This window comes from Myotis daubentonii, chromosome 2 (genome assembly GCF_963259705.1).
Source record: "Myotis daubentonii chromosome 2, mMyoDau2.1, whole genome shotgun sequence".
Classification (NCBI taxonomy): domain Eukaryota; kingdom Metazoa; phylum Chordata; class Mammalia; order Chiroptera; family Vespertilionidae; genus Myotis; species Myotis daubentonii.
The window spans coordinates 51,373,668-51,393,311 of record NC_081841.1 but is presented as its reverse complement, the minus strand read 5'-3'; the positions used below and the strand labels follow the sequence as shown (position 1 = coordinate 51,393,311).

Genomic DNA, 19,644 nt, shown 5'->3' with positions numbered 1-19,644 from the left:
ATAATTCTCTCTCATCACTGATGTTTCTCTCTTTCCCTCCCTCTCTGAAATCAATAAAAATATATTTATAAAAAATACTTTTTCGCTCTGACTGGTTTGGCTGAGTGGATAGAGCATCAGCCTGGGGACTGAAGGGTCCCAGGTTCGATTCCAGTCAAGGGCATGTACCTTGGTTTGGGGCACATCCCCAGTGGAGAGTGTGCAGGAGGCTGATCGATGTTTCTAACTCTCTATCCCTCTCCCTTCCTCTCTGTAAAAAATCAATAAAATATAGTTTAAAAAAAAATACTTTTTCTTTCTACATCCTAGTGGAAGCCAGAAATCACCCTCATGAGTTTAAATACCACTTATATATCCACAACTCCTAAATTTACATTTCTAGTCTGGACCTCTCCCCTGGACTCCAGACCATATATATCCAACTGCCGACTGGACAAATCTACTTGTTTGGTTTGGCAGACAAACTCTAAGGTGGCCCCCATTATCCCTTCCTCCTGGTGTTCATGTCTTTGTGTAATCCTCTCCCCTTGAGTTGTGGGAGGGTCCTATGACTTCTAACCAACAGAACAAGGCAAAGATGATGGGATACCATTCCCATGATTACGTTATGTTTTATGGCAAAGGACTGGGATATCATTCCCTTGATTATGTTATATTACATGACTGTCTTGCTAGCAGACTCTCTTCTCACTCTCTTGCTGGAATAAAGGAAGCAGGCTACCAGACTCATAGAGAGCAGGGTGACAGCTGGGAGGGGGGGCACAAGAGGGGGAAGCAGGGAATGTGGAGGGATTGAGCAACAAAAGAAAACAAAGAACTCAGGGACAGGGACAACAGAGTGGTGATTGTGGGGTGGGGGGGGGGGAGGGGAGTGAGAAGGTATGGAGGGCTAAATGATAATGGGGAAAATTAATATATATATATATATTTTTGAAGCAGGAGCCTGGCCAGTGGTGCTAAATGGTTAGAGCATCAGCTGGAGGACCACTTCTGGGTCAAGCGCATGTACCTCAGTTGCAGCCCCAGTAGGAGTGCGCATGTGGGAGGCAATAGATGTATCTCTCTCACGTCGATATCCGTCTGTCTGTCTCTCCCCACCCCCTCCGCCCTCCCTTCCACTCTCTCTCTAGAAATCAATGGAAAATATATCCTCAGGTGAGGATAGAAAAAAAAGAAGCAGGCTGCCATGCTATGAACTGCTTATGGAGAGGGCCACATGGCAGCAAATTGCAAATGAACTCTTAAGAGTTGACCGTGGCCTCCCATCAACAGCCAATAGAAACCTGAAGCTCTCAGTCCTACAGCTGCAACAAAATGAATTCTGCCAACAATGTGAGTGAGCTTAGATTGTTCTCCAGTCTAGTCTCCCGATATGAACCCAACACTAGCCACCTTGCTTGTAACCTGGTGAAACTCTGAAGCAGAGATCCAGCTAAGACATGCCTGACTCCACAGAAACTGTGAGATAATAAATGTGTTTTAAGCCCTAAATTTGTGGTAATTTGTTTTTGCAACATAGAAAACTAATACAGATAGTATCACAAACTTTACAAGCCAAACTCCTAACTGCCAACATCTCCTTAAAAAGAAAAGAAAAACATGCCCCAGTGTTGTCCATGTCAATAAATGGCAACTCCATTCTTACAGTTATTCAAATCAAAAACTGTAGTCAATCTTAACTACTTTTTTTATCTCTAAAACCCACATTGAATCTAAAAGCAATCACTGTTGCCTTTACAAATCATATGGAGACACTAACTTGATCTCAATACCACTGTCTAAGCCACTACTGTCTCCATGCACTTTGTTATAACTGCCTCCTAACTGGTTTTCCTGCTTCCACTTTCAAAAAGCAGCCAGAGTGATCATATTAAAATATCAGTCAGTTAATGTCTTTCTCAAAATACTCCAAAGGTTCCCCATCTCACCCAGATTTAAAAACCAAAAATCTTACAGTCACATATAAGGCCTACATTATCTGTTGTATAATGTAGGGAAGCGGCAACTAATAAATGTATCTCTCCCCTTCCACCCCCTTCTCTGCCTCATCTCGTATCACTCTCCTCATTCCTCCCTCTTCCACCACATCGGCTTCCTTGCTGATCCTTAACCATGTCAAGTGCCTGTCAGTCTCAGAGTTTTACAACTATTGGTCCATATAACTGAAGAGGTATTTCCACAGACAAGACTTCTCTCACTACCTTCTATAAAAAGGCAAGCCCATGTCCCCACCAATAACTTCCTATCCTTCCTACCTTGTTTTTCTTAGTCTCCACAGCATATCCTGCCAACTGATATTCACTTTATTGCCTGTCTCCCCAAAACCAGAATGTAAGTTCCATGAGAGCTGAGACTTTTGTTCACTGCTGTACTCCCCGCTAAAACTGATTGAATAAATATTGCTATATTAGATACTGTTTCCTTACAAAACTTAGAGTCTAACAGTCAAGCCACAGTGATGTTATTTTTAAAAATCATTACACAACTATTTACTACCTAGAAATGTACTTATTCTACCTCACTATAAATATGTTTCTAAGGAAATTTGGAATACACTCACAGGTAACCAAAATAACTGAGATACAGAAGTAAGCTAACTGCATTAGAACGTTTTTGTGAAGGGCTCTAATAAAAGAAAGGTAACTGGAAGACTCCACCTATTGTTTTTCCAGAGCCATCTGGAGAAGATACTGTTCTTCACAGATATAGCCAAATAACAGAGAAGGATGCATCAAGCTTGAAAGACTGACCCTTTAGGTGTCTGTTTCTCAAACTTTTTGGTCTCAAGACCCTTTTACACTCTTACTCATTATTAATGACCTCAAAGAACCTTTATTTATGTGGGTTTTTATCTACCAATACTTCATGTAAAATTCAAACAGAAATTTGAAAAATATTTAAGTTCATTTTAAAATAACAACCATAACTCCATTATGTTAGTATAAATAAAATATTGTCATTAACACAACTAAATTTCTCTCCAAAATTAGTGAGAGAAATAACATTGCTTTACACATTAGAAAGACGCCAGAGAGAAACCAAGATGGCGGCATAGGTAAACACCGGAGATTGCTGCCTCGCACACCACTTCAAAAATACAACTAAAAGATGGAACAGACATCATCCAGAACCACAGGAAGGCTGGCTGAGTGGAAGTTCTACAACTAGAAGGAAAGAGAAAAGCATACAGAGACTCAGAGGAGGTGCGGTGCGGAAGTAAAATACAAAGGTGCGGAGGTGCATGCGGAGAGGGCTGGCGGTTGAGGACACGACTGTCTTTTTCAATCGGGAGGGAGTCTCAGGCTCTGAGCTCCGGTTCCGGGCGAGTCTCTGGGGACCCAGGCTCATACGGGAGAAACGGGACTGTATGGCATCCGTAGGAACTCGAGGGCAGCTTTCTCTCGGAGGCACTCGCAGCGATTGCCCGGACCTCTGAGGGCAGAACTGAGAGCAGCCATATTGCTCCTCCGCCCACCCTGTTGATCCCCTGGAACCCCACCCCGCCCAAGCCATGCACGGAGGCTTTTGCATATGAAAGGCTCGGCCCTTTGTAATCCGAAAATTACTTAACAAACTGCAGCTGCCCCAAGGCCCCAGGGCAACTTGCACTGCTTTACAGCTGGCTTCTGCTGGGTAGCCTCAGGCAGAGGGTAGATTAGCAGCTCCTTAGATCCAAGAGCCAGTGTACCCAGTGGTCAGAGTGGGACCATCCAATTACAACTCCTCTATCCACAAGAGACACACTCAGGGGGCAGACTCAGTGAGCACCAAAGCCCCACTGAAGCAAATCTAGCCCCATAAGGGTGTCTTCAGCTCATAAGTTCTCCCACCATAGACACAGCTGATTCTCACAGCCAATTGGCCTGGAGGTCAAATCCTCCCAGTGATACCTACAACAATCAAGGCTTAACTACAACAAGACTGTGCACAAAGCCCACAAGGGGGTGCACCAAGAGTGTCTACCTCAGGTAATTGGGGAGGCTGAGCCACTGGGCCCTATAGGACACCTAGCACACAAAGCCACTCTATCGACACAGCAAAGCATAAAAAAATGCCAAGACAAAGAAACAGGACTCAAATGACAGAAATGGAGGAAAGCAAACTATTGGATATAGAGTTCAAAACCACACTTTTAAGGTTTTTCAAGAACTTTCTAGAAACTGCCGATAGCCGAAACCGGTTTGGCTCAGTGGATAGAGCATCGGCCTGCAGACTGAAAGGTCCCAGGTTCGATTCCGGTCAAGGGCATGTACCTGGGTTGCAGGCACATCCCCAGGAGGAGATGTGCAGGAGGCAGCTGATCGATGTTTCTCTCTCATCGATGTTTCTAACTCTATCTCTCTCCCTTCCTCTCTGTAAAAAATCAATAAAATATATTTTAAAAAAAAAGTAAAAAAAAAAAAAAAAAAGAAACTGCCGATAAACTTAATGAGACCCTCAAGAAATCTAGTGAGACCCTCGAGGTTGTGATAAAGGACCAACTAGAAATTAAGCATACACTGACTGAAATAAAGGGTATTATACAGACTCCCAACAACAGACCAGAGGATCGCAAGAATCAAGTCAAAGATTTGAAATACGAAGCAAAAAACACTCAACCGGCAAAGCAAAACGAAAAAAGAATCCAGAAATATGAAGATAGTGTAAGGAGCCTCTGGGACAGCTTCAAGCGAACCAACATCAGAATTATAGGGGTGCCAGAAGATGAGAGAGAGCAAGATATTGAAAACCTACTCGAAGAAATGACGACAGAAAACTTCCCCTACCTGGTGAAAGAAAATAGACTTACAAGTCCAGGAAGCGCGGAGAACCCCAAACAAAAGGAATCCAAAGAGGACCACACCAAGACACATCATAATTAAAATGCCAAGAGCAAAAGACAGAGAGAGAATCTTAAACGCAGCAAGAGAAAGAAACTCAGTTACCTACAAGGGAATACCCATACGACTGTCAGCTGATTTCTCAACAGAAACTTTGCAGGCCAGAAGGGAGTGGCAAGAAATATTCAAAGTGATGAATGCCAAGAACCTACAACCAAGATTACTTTATCCAGCAAAGCTATCATTCAGAATTGAAGGTCAGATAAAGAGCTTCACAGATAAGAAAAAGCTAAAGGAGTTCATCACCACCAAACCAGTATTATATGAAATGCTGAAAGGTATCCTTTAAGAAGAGGAAGAAGAAGAAAAAGGTAAAGATACAAATTATGAACAACAAATATGCATCTATCAACAAGTGAATCTAAGAATCAAGTGAATAAATAATCTGGTGATCATAATAGAATCAGGGACATAGAAAGGGAATGGACTGACTATTCTTGGGGGGGAAAGGGGTGTGGGAGATGTGGGAAGAGACTGGACAAAAATCGTGCACCTATGGAAGCGGACAGTGGGTGGGGAGTGAGGGCGGAGGGTGGGGCGGGAAATGGGAGGAGGGGAGTTATGGGGGGAAAAAAGAGGAACAAATGTAATAATCTGAACAATAAAGATTTAATTTAAAAACAAAACAAAACAAAGAAAAAACATTGCTTTACATTTCTTCAAATCTCCTTAATGTTTGAGCTCATAGAAAATGGCTAAATTCTCTTACTGCTTTTACATTAAATATGTTGCCGTATGTTATTTTGGTTGAGGGGAGGAGTGTTTTAATAGTCTTTTCAGGTAATTGTAAATATTCTTCTTTGATACCACATCAAAACTTGACAGTTTGTAGTTTCTTAGTTTGTTTGCAAGGTACAATCTGAACTTTGTTTACTCTGCTAACATTAAAATCCACTGGTCTGTCTTGCACTCTGAATGGGTCTTGTACCCATACATGACTTTGTTAAAAAAGTTTGTAATTATTAGGAAGCTGTCAAGTTCACAATGGTGAATAAAAGTTTTCCAAAATTCTACTTTTTGCTTGAATGTTCGTATTTCCCCACTGGCAACAAATCCTGCCAGTTGTTGCCCTTGAACTGGGTCAGGTGCACAGATCAGACAATTTGACATTTAAAAACATCAGTTCTGCCCTAGCCAGTTTGGCTCAGTGGAGAAAACGCCGGCCTGCAGACTGAAGAACCCCAGGTTCGCTTCCGGTCAAGGGCACATGCCCGGGAGGGCTCAATCCCTAGAGTAGGAGGCAGCCTATCAATGATTTTCATAATTGATGTTTCTATCTCTTTTTCCCTCTCCCTCTCTCTCTGATATCAATAAAAATATATAAATAAATAAAAATATGAACATCAGTTCTACAGTACACATGCCTGTCCATTTAAATAATCTAATGAATATGACTATTTTCCAGTTCAACAAAAATATTTTCTGTATGCCCACAATAAATCTACTGACCTGAAAATCTACTCCTGTAACTATTAGTCTGTTTAAATTAGTGTAATAAGCCAAATAATTTAGCAGCAACAAAATTGGTCTAAAAAAATCTAAATCATGCGCCACATAAAATGAAATCTACTTCAAGTTTTGAAAAGTATATACAACATTAAATATACATTGTATAAAAGAAAACTGAATGATCTTGACAAGATCTATATATATGTATAAAAGACTGCGCTAGCTGGTTTGGCTCACTGGATAGAGCATCGGCCTGTGGACTGAAGGGTCCCGGGTTCAATTTCGGTCAAGGGCACGTGCCCCGGTTGTGGGCTCGGTCCCCAGTGGGGGGTGTGCGGGAGGTGGCCGATCAATGATTCTCTCTCATCATTAATGTTTCTCTCTCTCGCTCTCCCTCTCCCTTCCTCTCTGAAATGAAAAAAAAATTTTTTTAAAAAAGGCTAAGTAGCTGTCTGACCGGTAGCTATGATGCGCACTGACCACCACAGGGCAGACGCTCAACACAGGAGCTGCCATGACACGCACTGGCCTTTTAAAAATAAACGGCACCACGGACCTGGCGGTGACAAACCAACACCCGGCTTTCCCCAAGTGGGACACAGGCCCCACCACCACCCTGAAGCTACACCATACCAAATCACAGCCAACTCTGCCAAGACCCCATGGTGCAAAATGCAGCTCCCAGCCTGAACGGTCATTGTGGATGCTGGGTAATAAATAGCATCATATAGCAACGCCCGGCTTCCTCTCCCTAGCGACTAGCCTCCTTGGAGTTTCTTCAGCCCAGGAACACAACTTGCTTTACAGCCAGGTGCAAACATTTTACACTTTAACCTAATGTTTGTGAAGTGTTTTCACATGCCTTATCTCATTTGATCCTCACATAGGTCCTGAGTAGGTAGATAGGAGACACAGTGGAATCCTATTTTCTTTTCATTAGCCAGAAAACGAAGATGTAGAAAGTTTAGAAACTTGACCCGACTGAAAAGAAGAAATGGTGGGCCTTGAAAATGACTTCAGGTTTTCTCACTGCGCAGAATATAGTCAAACACTACTGTAGCTAAACCCTTTGTTCGCCCTGTGTGATCTACAATAATAATGTGCTTCATGTTGATATTTACTGCTGTGTTGCTGACAATTACCTGAAAGAGAAGTTGGGGTGCTTCACTGGGCTGGAAAAAATTTAGCTAAATCAGAAAGCAGGTCTAATTAAGCAAGTTTATTTTACACATATAAAAGGCTAAGTTGACTTGCGCAAGTGCGATACGTATAAAGCTCTTGCTGGCGCCAATCACAAGCGTGTGTTCAGGTCTGTCACTGTTGATTGTGAATTTGTTTGACACTTCTATGATAGAGAAAGGGTGAATAGCGATATTAAAATATTTCTTCTAATTAATTTCCTTTCAATGTGCACAAATCCGTGCACCAGAACACTAGTATTTAAATAAAATCTACCTTCCATGTATTTCAACACTTTATAGTTTGTTTGTTTTTGTTTTTGGCTTGGTTCTTCTTAAAACATTAGTAATCAGAGATCTGAAACAACCAATTAATCTGCATATAAAATATTCCTAACTGGCTCAATATGTGGGCTGGTCCTTGCCTTACCTGTTGAGCAATATGAGAAATATGAGCTCCTTGAACTGTTGAACCAGGCTGAGATGCTGTCTCTGAAGTGTTACTCTTGTGGGAATCTTCCATAATCAACTGTAAAGAAAAAAAGTCAATTAAAAGATGCTTCTAATAATTTTCAAGAGATCTGAAGACATTTCTTTTCTTAACATCCATACATTTTCAGAGGAATATGACAAAGCTTTTCTATACGATGGGCTGAGCTCAATTTAACCAGACTCAATATGTTCCCACAACTCTGCTCTGGGAGTGTAGCAATCTAAGCATAGGATCTTAAAACTGGTAATGAAAAATACTGTAGAATATGTATAGTACACTGCATAGTTGTGTAAAAATTGGTAACTTGGTTGCCTCCATTAAAGAGAATTGGGATGCCCTAACCAGTTTGACTGTGGAAAGAGCATCATCCTGTGGACTGAACGGTCCCAGGTTCAAGGCCAGACAAGGGCTCATACTGTGGTTGTAGGCTCCTCCCCTGCCAGGGCCCTGAATGTGCCGTGCAGAAGGCAATCAATCCATGTGTTTCCCTCACATCGATATTTCTGTCTTTCCCTCTCTCTTCTACTCTCTCTCTAAAAAAAAAAATCAAATCAGTGGAAAAATATCCTTGGGTGAGGATCTAAAAAGACTTTTCCTTACATATTATTAAGTACTAGAGGCCCAGGGTATGACATTCATGCACTTGGGGGGGGGGGTCCCCTTCAGCCCGGCCTGCACTCTCTTGCAGTCCAGGATCCCTTAGGGCTGTGGTTGGCAAACCGCGGCTCGCAAGCCACATGCGGCTCTTTGGCCCCTTGAGTGTGGCTCTTCCACAAGATACCAAGGGTGGGCGCGCACGTACAGTGCAATTGAAACTTCGTGGCCCATGCTCAGAAGTCGGTATTTTGTGGAAGAGCCACACTCAAGGGCCGCATGTGGCTCGCAAGCCACGGTTTGCCGAGCCGCAGTTTGCAGACCACTGCCTTAGGGGATGTCCTTAGCACTGCTACGGAGCAGGAGAGGCTCCCGCCACCACTGCTGCACTCACCAGCCATGAGCCCGGCTTCTGGCTGAGCAGTGCTCCCCATGGGAGTGCACCGACCACCAGGGGGCAGCTCCTGCATTGAGCGTCTGCCCACTGGTGGTCAGTGTGCATCATAGCAACTGGTCATTCCGCTGTTCAGTCGATTTGCATATTAGGGTTTTATTATATGATAGTCTTCCTGTCCATGGACATAGCACAGCATTCCTTTCTCTAGCCTAAGGACAGTTTCTAATTGCACATATAGTTTTATGTGGAAAATTTGAGTAGAAGTTGAACTAACTAAATAACTAAATAAACCTATACCTAAGGAGGCTCTAAAAAATCTAGCTGATCTAATCAACTGGAGGATATGGCAGCTGGTTAAGAATGAGAATAAATGGGTTATATGAGATGGAATATGTCAAATGAAGAACTACTTAGAAAAAGACTGGTAAAAAAACTGGGTAGAATTTAAGGTTTTTGTGGTTTTGTGCAATGACATAATAAAGAAAAAAAGAGGTGGCTAGCCTGCTTAAGGATGCTTAATATCATATCATTAGGAAAATGCCAAGTCAAAACTACAATGAGATACCACCTCATATCCATTAGGGTGGCTAATATAAAACAAACAAAAAAGAAAATGTGTTGGTGCGGATAAGGAGAAATTGGAACATTTGTGCACTGTAGTGGGAATGTAAAATATTGCAGCTGCTGTGAAAAGCAGTATGGTGGTGCCTCAAATAATTAAAGATAGAATTACTATTTGATCCAACAATCCCACTTCTAGGTATATATCCATTAGTTCTGTGAGCTATCTATCTGTTCATATTACTTGTCCATCCACCTACCAGAACTTAGTGTTTTCCTTATTAGCCTCCATTATTTCTTCACATAAATTTATTTTAATCCTCATGTGAGGACATGTTTTCACTGATTTTTTAAAATATATTTTTTATTGATTTCAGAGAGAGGAAGGGAGAGGGAGAGAGAAACATCAATGATGAGAGAGAATCATTGATTGGCTGCCTCCTGCACGCCCCCTACTGGGGATCGAGCCTGCAACCCAGGCATGTGCCACTGGGACCCTTCAGTCCGCAGGCCTTCGCTCTATCCACTGAGCCAAACCGGCGAGGGCCATTGATTTTTTTAGAGGGAAAGGGAGGAGAGGGAGAAGGAAAGAGAGAAAAAGGAACATAACATTGATCGGTTGACCATGCACACAACTCGACTCGACCCCGCAATCTAGATATGAGCCCTGACTGTGACTCAAACCTGCAAACTTTCAGTGTATGAGACGTTGCTCCAACCAACTGAGCCACACCAGCCAGAGCTCTTCATATAAATTTTATTTCTATTATGTTGATACAAATACTTTCTCAATATCATTTAACCATGCTTATTTTAAAAAGTTTTCATATGCTTTTACTGATTTTTAGAGAGAGAGGAAGGGAGAGGAAGAGGGGAAGGAGGAGAGAAAGAGAAAGACGGGTTGAGAAAAAGACAGGTTGAGAGAGAGAGAGCGAGAGAGAGGACAAACATCCTGCACTGGGGATCAGACCGCAACCTTTAGGTGGATGGGACGCTTGAACCAACTGAGCCACAACAGCCAAGGCTATTTTAAAACTTTTGATTTTGACAAATTCATCTAGTCATTTCCTTTGTTCTTTCTTCAACTGCTTTTAAGCCTACCTAATAGTCTCTTGTTCAGGAACAGTGCCATGACTTTTTTCATCTACACTAATACAAATGTAATTCCACAAAGTAAACATACAGACAGCGCCAAAGATAGAATTACATATTTTCTACATACTATTTCTAGTGAAATAGACTTTTTTAAACACTCCATTTCAGAAGACATGGTTAGAATATAGAGTTAAGAAGAAAAAAAATGTAGTGCTAAAGCACTGAAATAAGATTTTTGAAAAGCTTGTTAAATTACTGGAAATGCTACTCTTCTGTTCGTTCCGCTGTGACTCACTGATTTTCCCTCCCTAACATTATTATGAAATCCTCTATCTAATGGAAACCAACATGATCAACAAAACAACAAACATTTCCTACAGTTAGCAAATAGCATCTTGGACAATTATTATAACTATATTTCCTATGGAAAAGAAGAAAACCTATTTTCAATGATTTTTTTTAAGGAGGAATCAGTTTTGGCTGGTGCCATTTTGGGGCTCAGCCCATCAGGTTTATCAGGTGACCTAAAAAATTTATAATCCCTTAAAAAAAAAAAAAGGAAAAAAAAGAGGAATCGGCTTCTTTTCCCCCAAAATGAAAACAGCTTTATAGTTTCATCTCATTATAAACAATCTGTATTTTAATGACGTTATCAGAATAAAACCTTTATTTGTTCACTTATTTTTACTTATTATTCCTAAAACTGAGGTTGAGATAAACAATTTGTTAAAAACTTGCTCAACACACAATAAATTTTGTGTACAAAGGCACTTAAGTAAAGTAAGCCCTGGGCAGCTGCTGGAAGCTCAGATGAGACAACCTCAAGTAGGGCAGAATCACAAGGAGGCAGTGAAACAGCTTCAAAAGTACCAAGTATGTGGAGAGCTGAGAAATAGCAGCAGGCTGTGATCCTGCTGACGACATAGAAATATAAATAAAGGCATGGTACTTTTTTTTTTTTTTTTAAATAGAGATAGGAAGGAACAGAGAGAAACATGGATTTGTTGTTCCATTTATTTATGCATTCATTGGTCGCTTCTTATATGTGCTCTGAAGGGAGATGATACCCGAAACCTTGAAGTTGGGATGATGCTCTAGTCCAGTGATGGCGAACCTTTTGAGCTCCGCGTGTCAGCATTTTGAAAAACCCTAACTTAACTCTGGTGCCATGTCACACATAGAAATTTTTTGATATTTGCAACCATAGTAAAACAAAGACTTATATTTTTGATATTTATTTTATATATTTAAATGCCATTTAACAAAGAAAAATCAACCAAAAAAATGAGTTCGCGTGTCACCTCTGACACGTGTGTCATAGGTTCGCCATCACTGCTCTAGTCTAAACAATTGAGCTAACCAGCCAGAGCAAAGCATAGCACCTTAGAGAAAACTTTCAAAGAAAAAAAAAATTATGTGCTAGACACCAGGAGCTTTTAAATATATTACCTGATGGATTCCCTAAATTGAGGCTCAAAAAAATTGTCATTTACTGTGGATCTCACAGTAAGATGTGAATGCAAGACCTGCGGCCAGAACTGTTTTAATCCAAAGTCTATGTTCTTTTATTCTGCATTGCCCCTCTACTCTCACATTCCCAACTTGTCCACCTGACAAACTTCTCTGTTTTCAAGTTACATCCCAAACATTATGTTCCCTATTGATCCAGGTCCCTCCTTTCTCAATGCTTCCACGGTGCATTGCAGATATTTCTAAGGCGATTACTTAACACTCTGAACTGTGTTTACTGGCATGTCAGTTTCCCTTAGTCTTTTTAAAAACTTTTATTTATTTATCATCACAATTTATCCCCCATACCCTCTTCCACACCACCCCCACTGTTTCCCTTAGTCTTAAGGCACCTAAGGTCAGTGCTTGTATCATGTGAATGTATGTTTTGTGCCCAGCAGAGACCCTCACATATACAGTACATAGTAAACATCAGCAAATACAGTGTAGTACTCTCATATGATGAATGGAGAGAGTCTTAGTCCCTCACCTATAGAAGATGTTGAACTATGAGAAAGCTTGAGGCAAGGCGTCTTCTTGCTCACCTTTTCCACAACTGAATTCATGATCTCCCCTCAAAATTGCTTTAGTCATACTGAATTTCTTTCAGATCTTCAAACGTGCCTGCCTCGCTTTCTCTCACCTTCAGGATTTTATACATATTCCCTCTGCAGAAACACTATCCCCCTTCTCTCCATGTGACCTGTTCCCATGGTTATTCTTCAGGGCAAACTCTCCTACCTCCCTTAGGCTGGCCTAGCACCGCCCGCACGTTCCCCCTCTTCTCATGGCACTTATCACAGTATTTAATTGCCTGCTTTCCGTCCCACAGAATGCAAGCTCCAGGGAGTCAAAGACCACATCCTGTTCCCAATATAACACTAATACCTTATACATTTATTACTGTTGAGTAAATCCATGTGTTTAGTTCGGCTTACCTACTTAAAACTGATAGAAACAATGGGTTAAATAAATATGTTTAGACAATTATCTCAACCCAGCCTTAGAAACAGGGACAATTCAGGCACAGGAAAACACTCTATGTTAGAGTTGGAAATTCATTATAAATAAATGGGGGAAGCATTTTAAAGGTATTTTTAGATGGGACTATCTCCTACTGGTGATATAGTACTGTAAGATGTATCACAGACCAAACAAAACCTTAAAAGATATCTACAAAAAAAAGATATCTACAAGTAATAGAGCGAATACATTCAAGTTTAGAACAAAAGAATTATTCTGATTGAGCTAGAGGAGACCGCACGCTTTCATGTATAAGAAAAATAGCGTTTTAATAAAACGGCGTGTCTCTGTTGTGTTGGTAACGGAAGTCTCAGGATAAAACACGTTTTGCAAACGTAAGAGTACGAGCTCTCATCCCAAACGGCCAGTTTGACGAAGATCTTGCCAAGCCCGTGCCGAAAAAGCCTCGGAGGGCAAGGGCGCTCAGTGCCCACAGCCCCCTGGCCTCGGAAGCTAACCGAGTAAGAGACATTCTCTGACATCGACCACAATTTCGGAGCGACGATGCTGCCCGCTGCCCGGCAGCTGCCGCTCTGGGATCCCACGCTTAGATTCACGACTCGGGGGAGGACCATCAAAGACGCGTCCTCGGCTTAGTCGTGGGTCCAGAGCTAACAGACGACCTTCTGCGGGTCCACACCCGCCTTCTCGCTCATCACCTGCATCTTTCCGTGACTGCTGTCTGTCTGTCTGACTATTTTACTGTCTCCCCCTCGACTGTCAAGTCGAAGAAGGTAAGGGCCGTTCCTGCCCTGCACGGCGGGCCGACCTGGGGCCTGGCACCCCGAGGGCGCCCGGTGCGCGGCCGTGGGCTCCCCGGAGAAGGTAACCGGTCCCGGGCCGCGCTCCGCCAACCGCGCGCGAACGCCAAGGCCACGCCGCCCGCCCCGGCTCCCCGCGCCAACCACCGGCCCTTCCGCCGAGGGCACGCGCCCAGACCCGTGGGAGGGCGGCTTCGGAGGCGACAGCCGCTCCGCGGCGGGCGGTCTTCGAGTTCATCTGATCCGGGGCCGCGGTGAGCGCGGGAGGAGACCCGCCACTGACGGCAAACAGCGCAGCCCCGGCGCGAGAACCGGAAGCGCGCGAGGCCGGGGGACAGCGGGCGAGCCCTCCCCCTTCCGCCGAGCGCCCTCCGCACCCCTCCCCCACCGCGGCCGCCCGCGCGCGACCCCCCAGCCGGCGAGCTGCCCGGCTCGGCGTCCCCGCAGCGCGGCGTCCCCGCACCCGCCCCCCGCCAGGGGACTCGGGAGCACGCCCCACCCCCGGCCCCCGCTTACCTGTGGCTGTCGCCTCGCCGCTCTCCGGGGCGGGAACTTCCACTCCCCCCTCCCAGGTGCCGCCGAGTTTACTACCTACTTCCCCACCCCGTCACGCGGCGGGGGACGTGCCTCTCAAACGCCTGGCGGGGCGGGGAGAAGCAGTGTCACGGAACAGCCAACTGTCCTAGGCGACCGTTTCCTCGGCAGTCAGGGCCGCCACCGGCGGCATGATCTGCTCCAGGCCGGGGGCGGGGAAGGGAGGGGGGTCAACACTGAGCGGGCGTGGGGGGCGAGGTTAAGGCGGGGCCACCGCGCGGCCGCCGTCCTACGTCATCACGTTACGCATCTGACGCGCCGCCATCTTGTGCCGGGTTTGCTCGGGATGGCGCGTTGCGCCGGTCGGAGGTGTAAACTCCGGTGGGACTTGTAGGCGCGCAGATTCATTTTCGCTTCAGGAGCTCTTCCCGCACTCCGTCCCCATGTCTGTTTTCGGGGCCCATCACCAGTCTGAGGGTGTTGGGGGTCGTTCAGCGGCGTCGCTCGCAGCTCAGCCGCCGGGCTGGGAGCTGCCCTCCCTCGCCGCCTCCCTCGCCGCGACGCGTCCCGACCTGTCCGCTCTCGGTGGAGAAGCGGCTGGGAGCGGGGAGGTTCGTTCCCCTCGGCTCCTTAGTTTACCCAAGACGGGTTTGAAAAAAACGTCATGGCCAGTGGGCTGTGTCACTCTGGAACTCAGATTTATACCAACAGTTAAACCAGAAAAAAGTTCCATAACGGACTGTCGTAAAATAAGATGTCATACCGTCCTTTTAATACATTACAAAAACTTGTAAAGTATTTTATAATGTGTCTTACCTTTCTGGATATTTTTCGTTTTATCCATTTACTTGCAAGGTGTTCTTTTATGGCTTTATAGTGATAGTAATGATAAATGATAAACCTTTCATTTTTTAAATTTCTTTATTGATTAAGGTATTACGTGTGTCCTTATCCCCCCACCTCCCCCACTCTGCCCTCAGCCCCTCGTGTCTGTGTCCATTGGTTAGGCTTATATGCATGCAAGTCCTTTGGTTGATCTCTCCCAATGATAAACCTTTTAATGTGTTCTTGACAAATTAATAAGTTCCAGAATGCTTCTAAAGTTTTACTAGTTTGGGCTCTCCAACGAGGAAAGCTGATGAGAAAAATAGAGCCCGTTCTGGTTTTAACCTTTAGGGCCGACTGTGATTTAAAGCTCAGGGATGAACGTGTGCCAGACACTCCTAGGCGTTCACCAACGTTTAGACATCATCATTCAGCAAACATTGACTACCTATTGAAAACTAAAACAGGTTGACTGCCTTTATTTAGATTTTTAAAAATTAACTCTTTACTGTTGAAAGTTTACTTATCCCCCCTTTTCCCCAGTTGACCTCTTCTAGCGCCTCCCCTGCCTCCCCCCCCCTCCCCAGGCCTTCATTCCCCTATTGTCTGCATCCATGGGTTATGCATATGTGCATACAGGTTCTTTGATCTCTTTCTACCCACCTACACACCCCTGCCTTCCCTCTGAGACTCCGCTGTCTATTGTGTCTATCTTTCTGGATCTATTTTGTTCATCAGTTTATTTTGTTCATTAGATTCCACATGTGAGTGAGATCATGTGATACTTGTCTGAGTGCCTTATTTTGCTTAGCATGATACTTTCCAGGTCCCTCCACGCTGTCTCAAAGGGCAAGAGATCCTTCTTTTTTACAGCTGCATAGTATTCTATTGTGTAAATGAACCACAGCTTTTTTATCAATTCATCTACTGATGGGCACTGGGGCTGTTCCCAGATCTTAGCTATTGCGCTGCTATGAACATACATCCTTTCTGATTGGTGTTTCAGATTTCTTAGGATATGTTCCTAGAAGTGGGATCACTGGGTCAAATGGCAGATCCATATTTAATTTTTTGAGGAAACTCCATACTGTTTTCCATAATGGCTGCACCAGTCTGCATTCCACCAGCAGGGTTCCCTTTTCTCCACATCTTCATCAGCGCTAAAGATGTCCGACTGCCAGCCTAGGCCATCTCCCCGTGAGGGGTGGGTCTTAGCCGTAAGTTGGACATCCCCCATGGGCTCCCGGACTGCGAGAGTGCACGGTTTTTGTGCACCGGGCCTCTAGTTTTGGATAGAAGTGGTGAAAGTGGACCCCTTGTTGGGGTCCTGCCCCAGCAGGTCCAGGGGTTCCCAAAGATGTGGACGGAGTCAGCGAAGAAGGAATGACATGGAGACAGCGTTCAGGTGATCAGCAGCCTAGCCAGGATCTCCAGCCAGGTTCTGTGTTTTATTGTCTTGTTACATCTGTATTTATTCCAGTTGATTTTAATCCTATCAATTTCTATTCCAAAGGTTAGGGCGTTTCTTATCTCCATTCCAGGGAGTAAAGATTATGTAGCTTAAGCGTGATTGTTCGTAGTAAAAGTGATGAACTACCTGCCTGGCACTTAGTTAAGGGGTTTTATTCCCTCCCTAACTTCAGGGGAAAATCCCTACCTGGGGAAACAACCTTTCTCTGAGAGGTGACCTTGGTTAAAACACATAGCTCCAAGAAGGGGAGCAAACATATTAAGAACAGTATGCTGTATTCGCCAGGTCCCTTGAAACATGCTGTGCAGATGTTTCTTCCCTGCAGCGACTGTGTCAAGCAGCAAGGCTGGACCGGCTTCCGGCAATCCCTGTCTTGTTCCTGTTCTTAGAGGAAATGGTTTTAGTTTTTGCCCATTGAGTATGATGCTCACTGTAGGTTTGTCATATCTGGCCTCTATTATGTTGAGATATGATTCCTCTTTTCCCACTTTGCTGAGAGGTTTCTTTTTAAATCAAAAATGGGTGTTGGATTTTGTCAAAAGTTTTTTCTGCATCTATTGATAAGATCATGTGATTTTTGTCTTTCAATTTGTTTATGTTATGTATTACATTTATTGATTTGCAAATATGGTACCAGCCTTGCATCCCTGGAATAAATACCACTTGACCATGGTGTATGATCTTTTTAATATATTGCTGGATCCAATTTGCTAATATTTTGTTGAGGATTTTAGCATCTGTGTTCATCAGAGATATTGGCCTGTAGTTCTCTTTCTTTGCAGAGTCTTTATCTGATTTTGGAATTAGGATAATGCTTGACTCATAAAAAGAACACGGGAGTGTTCCTTCCTGTTGGATTTTTTTGGAATAGTTTGAGGACTATAAGTGTTAGTTCTTCTTTGAATGTTTGATAAAACTCTCCTGTGAAGCCGTAAGACCAGGGTTTTTGTTTGCTGGGAGTTTTTTTTTTAATTACTACTTCACTTTCATCAATTGCTATTGGCCTATTCAGGTTTTCTGATTCTTCCTGATTCAGTTTTGGGAGATTGTATTCTTCTAGGAATTTTTCCATTTCATCCACATTGTCTAGCTCAGGGGTGGGCAAACTTTTTGACTCGAGGGCCACAATGGGTTCTTAAACTGGACCGGAGGGCCGGAACAAAAGCATGGATGGAGTGTTTGTGTGAACTAATATAAATTCAAAGTAAACATCATTACATAAAAGGGTACGGTCTTTTTTTTTTTTTTTTTTAGTTTTATTCATTTCAAACGGGCCGGATCCGGCCTGCGGGCCATAGTTTGCCCACGGCTGGTCTAGCTTGTCATATAATTGTTCATAGTATTTTCTTACAATCCCTTGTATTTCTGTGGTGTCAGTTTTTACTTCTCTGCTTTCATTTCTGATTTTATTTATTTGGGCCCTCTCTGTTTTTTATTGATGAGTCTGGCTAATGAATGGTTCATCAATCTTGTTTATCTTTTTAAAGAACCAGCTCTTGGTTTCATTGATGTTGTGTGTGTGTGTGTGTGTGTGTGTGTGTGTGTGTGTGTATATTAGAGGCCCATTGCAGGAAGATTCCTGCAAGAATAGGGTTCCTGCAGCCGGAGTGAAGCAGTAGAGAAGGGAGCTAAGCCTGCCTCGGCGCACTTTGCTCCCTTCTTCGCTTCCTCGCTCCCTCCCTCCCTTCTCTGCTGCCTCAGCTCTGCTCCCATGTCCACTGCCTCGGCTCCACTACTGTCTCCGCTGCCTCGGCTCCCTCCCTTCTCCGCCGCTTCGCTCCCTTCTGCAGTGCTTGGCTTCCTTCTATGCTGTCTTCAGTCTTCGCTCCGTGCCTGCATATGCAAATTAACCGCCATCTTTTCTTTTTTTTGCACAAGTCAGGATTTCGTTGAGTGCCACACAGTGTGCTTTGACTCATATCTTTTCCCAGCCCACGAGAGCGCGGTGCAAAATACGGAACGCTTCACAAATTTGCGTGTCATCCTTGCGCAGGGGCCATGCTAATCTTCTCTGTATCGTTCCAATTTTAGTATCCGTGCTGCTGAAGCAAGCACTAACCGCCATCTTTGTTGGGTTAATTTGCATGCTCACTCTGATTGGCTAGTGGGTGTAGCAGAGGGACAATCAATTTGCATGTTTCTCTTTTATTAGTGTAGTTTTTTTGTCTCTCTGTCATTATTTCTGCTCTCATCTTTATTATTTCCTTCCTTATACTTACTCTGGGCTTTTCTTGTTGTTCTAATTCTTTAAGTTGTAGGTTTAAATAGTTTATTGTTGATTTTTCTTTTTTTTCTTTTTTTTAGGTAGGCCTGTAGTGCTATGACCTTCCCTCTCAGGACTGCTTCTGCTGTGTCCCAGGGATTTTTGGTTGTTGTATGTTCATTTTCATTTGTTTCTAGGAAGTCATTTATTTCTTTCTTGATCTCATTGGTAACCCATTCATTGTTTAATAACTTGCTATGCAGCCTCCACTTATTTGAATGTTTTTGAGTGTTTTTACTGTCGTTTATTTGTAATTTCATTCCATTGTGATCTGAGAAGATGCTTGATATTATTTCAATCTTCTTGAACATATAGAGACTTGTTTTGTGTCCTAACATATGGTCTGTTTTTGAGAATGACCCATGTGCACTTGAGAAGAATGTATATTCTGCAGCTTTGTGTAGGACTGTTCTATAAAATGTCAGTTAAATCCATCTGATCCAGTGTGTCATTTAGAGTTATTGGTTAATTTTTTTATCTGGAAGATCTATCCAGTGAATTCAGTGGGATGTTAAAGTCCTGTACTATGACTGTATTGCTGTTGATCTCTCCCTTAAAGTCCTCTAGATGTTTTTTTGTTAAAATTTATTTAGGCGATCCTATATTAGGTG

The 19,644-nt window shown here is 43.5% G+C and overlaps 1 protein-coding gene and 1 non-coding gene across 4 annotated transcripts in view; both read right to left on the bottom strand.

Moving 5' to 3' along the window:
* ATF1 (activating transcription factor 1) overlaps positions 1-14,731 on the bottom strand; it is a 63,770-nt gene extending 49,039 nt beyond the window's left edge. The window contains exons 1-2 of one of the 3 annotated variants that reach the window (XM_059682927.1): positions 14,457-14,731; positions 7,938-8,036 (exon numbers count right to left, since the gene is read on the bottom strand). In XM_059682927.1, coding sequence (XP_059538910.1) covers positions 7,938-8,030 — 93 coding nt within the window. In that variant the 5' untranslated portion in view covers positions 8,031-8,036; positions 14,457-14,731. Of the gene's footprint in view, positions 1-7,937; positions 8,037-14,456 lie in introns of those variants that run through there. The other 2 variants (XM_059682928.1, XM_059682930.1) reach the window with 2 other exon arrangements.
* Positions 14,732-18,718: 3,987 nt separating this feature from the next.
* On the bottom strand, positions 18,719-18,825 carry LOC132228863 (U6 spliceosomal RNA). The gene has a single exon (XR_009451474.1). It is a non-coding gene; the product is annotated as a U6 spliceosomal RNA (small nuclear RNA).
* Between the last annotated feature and the right edge of the window lie 819 nt (positions 18,826-19,644).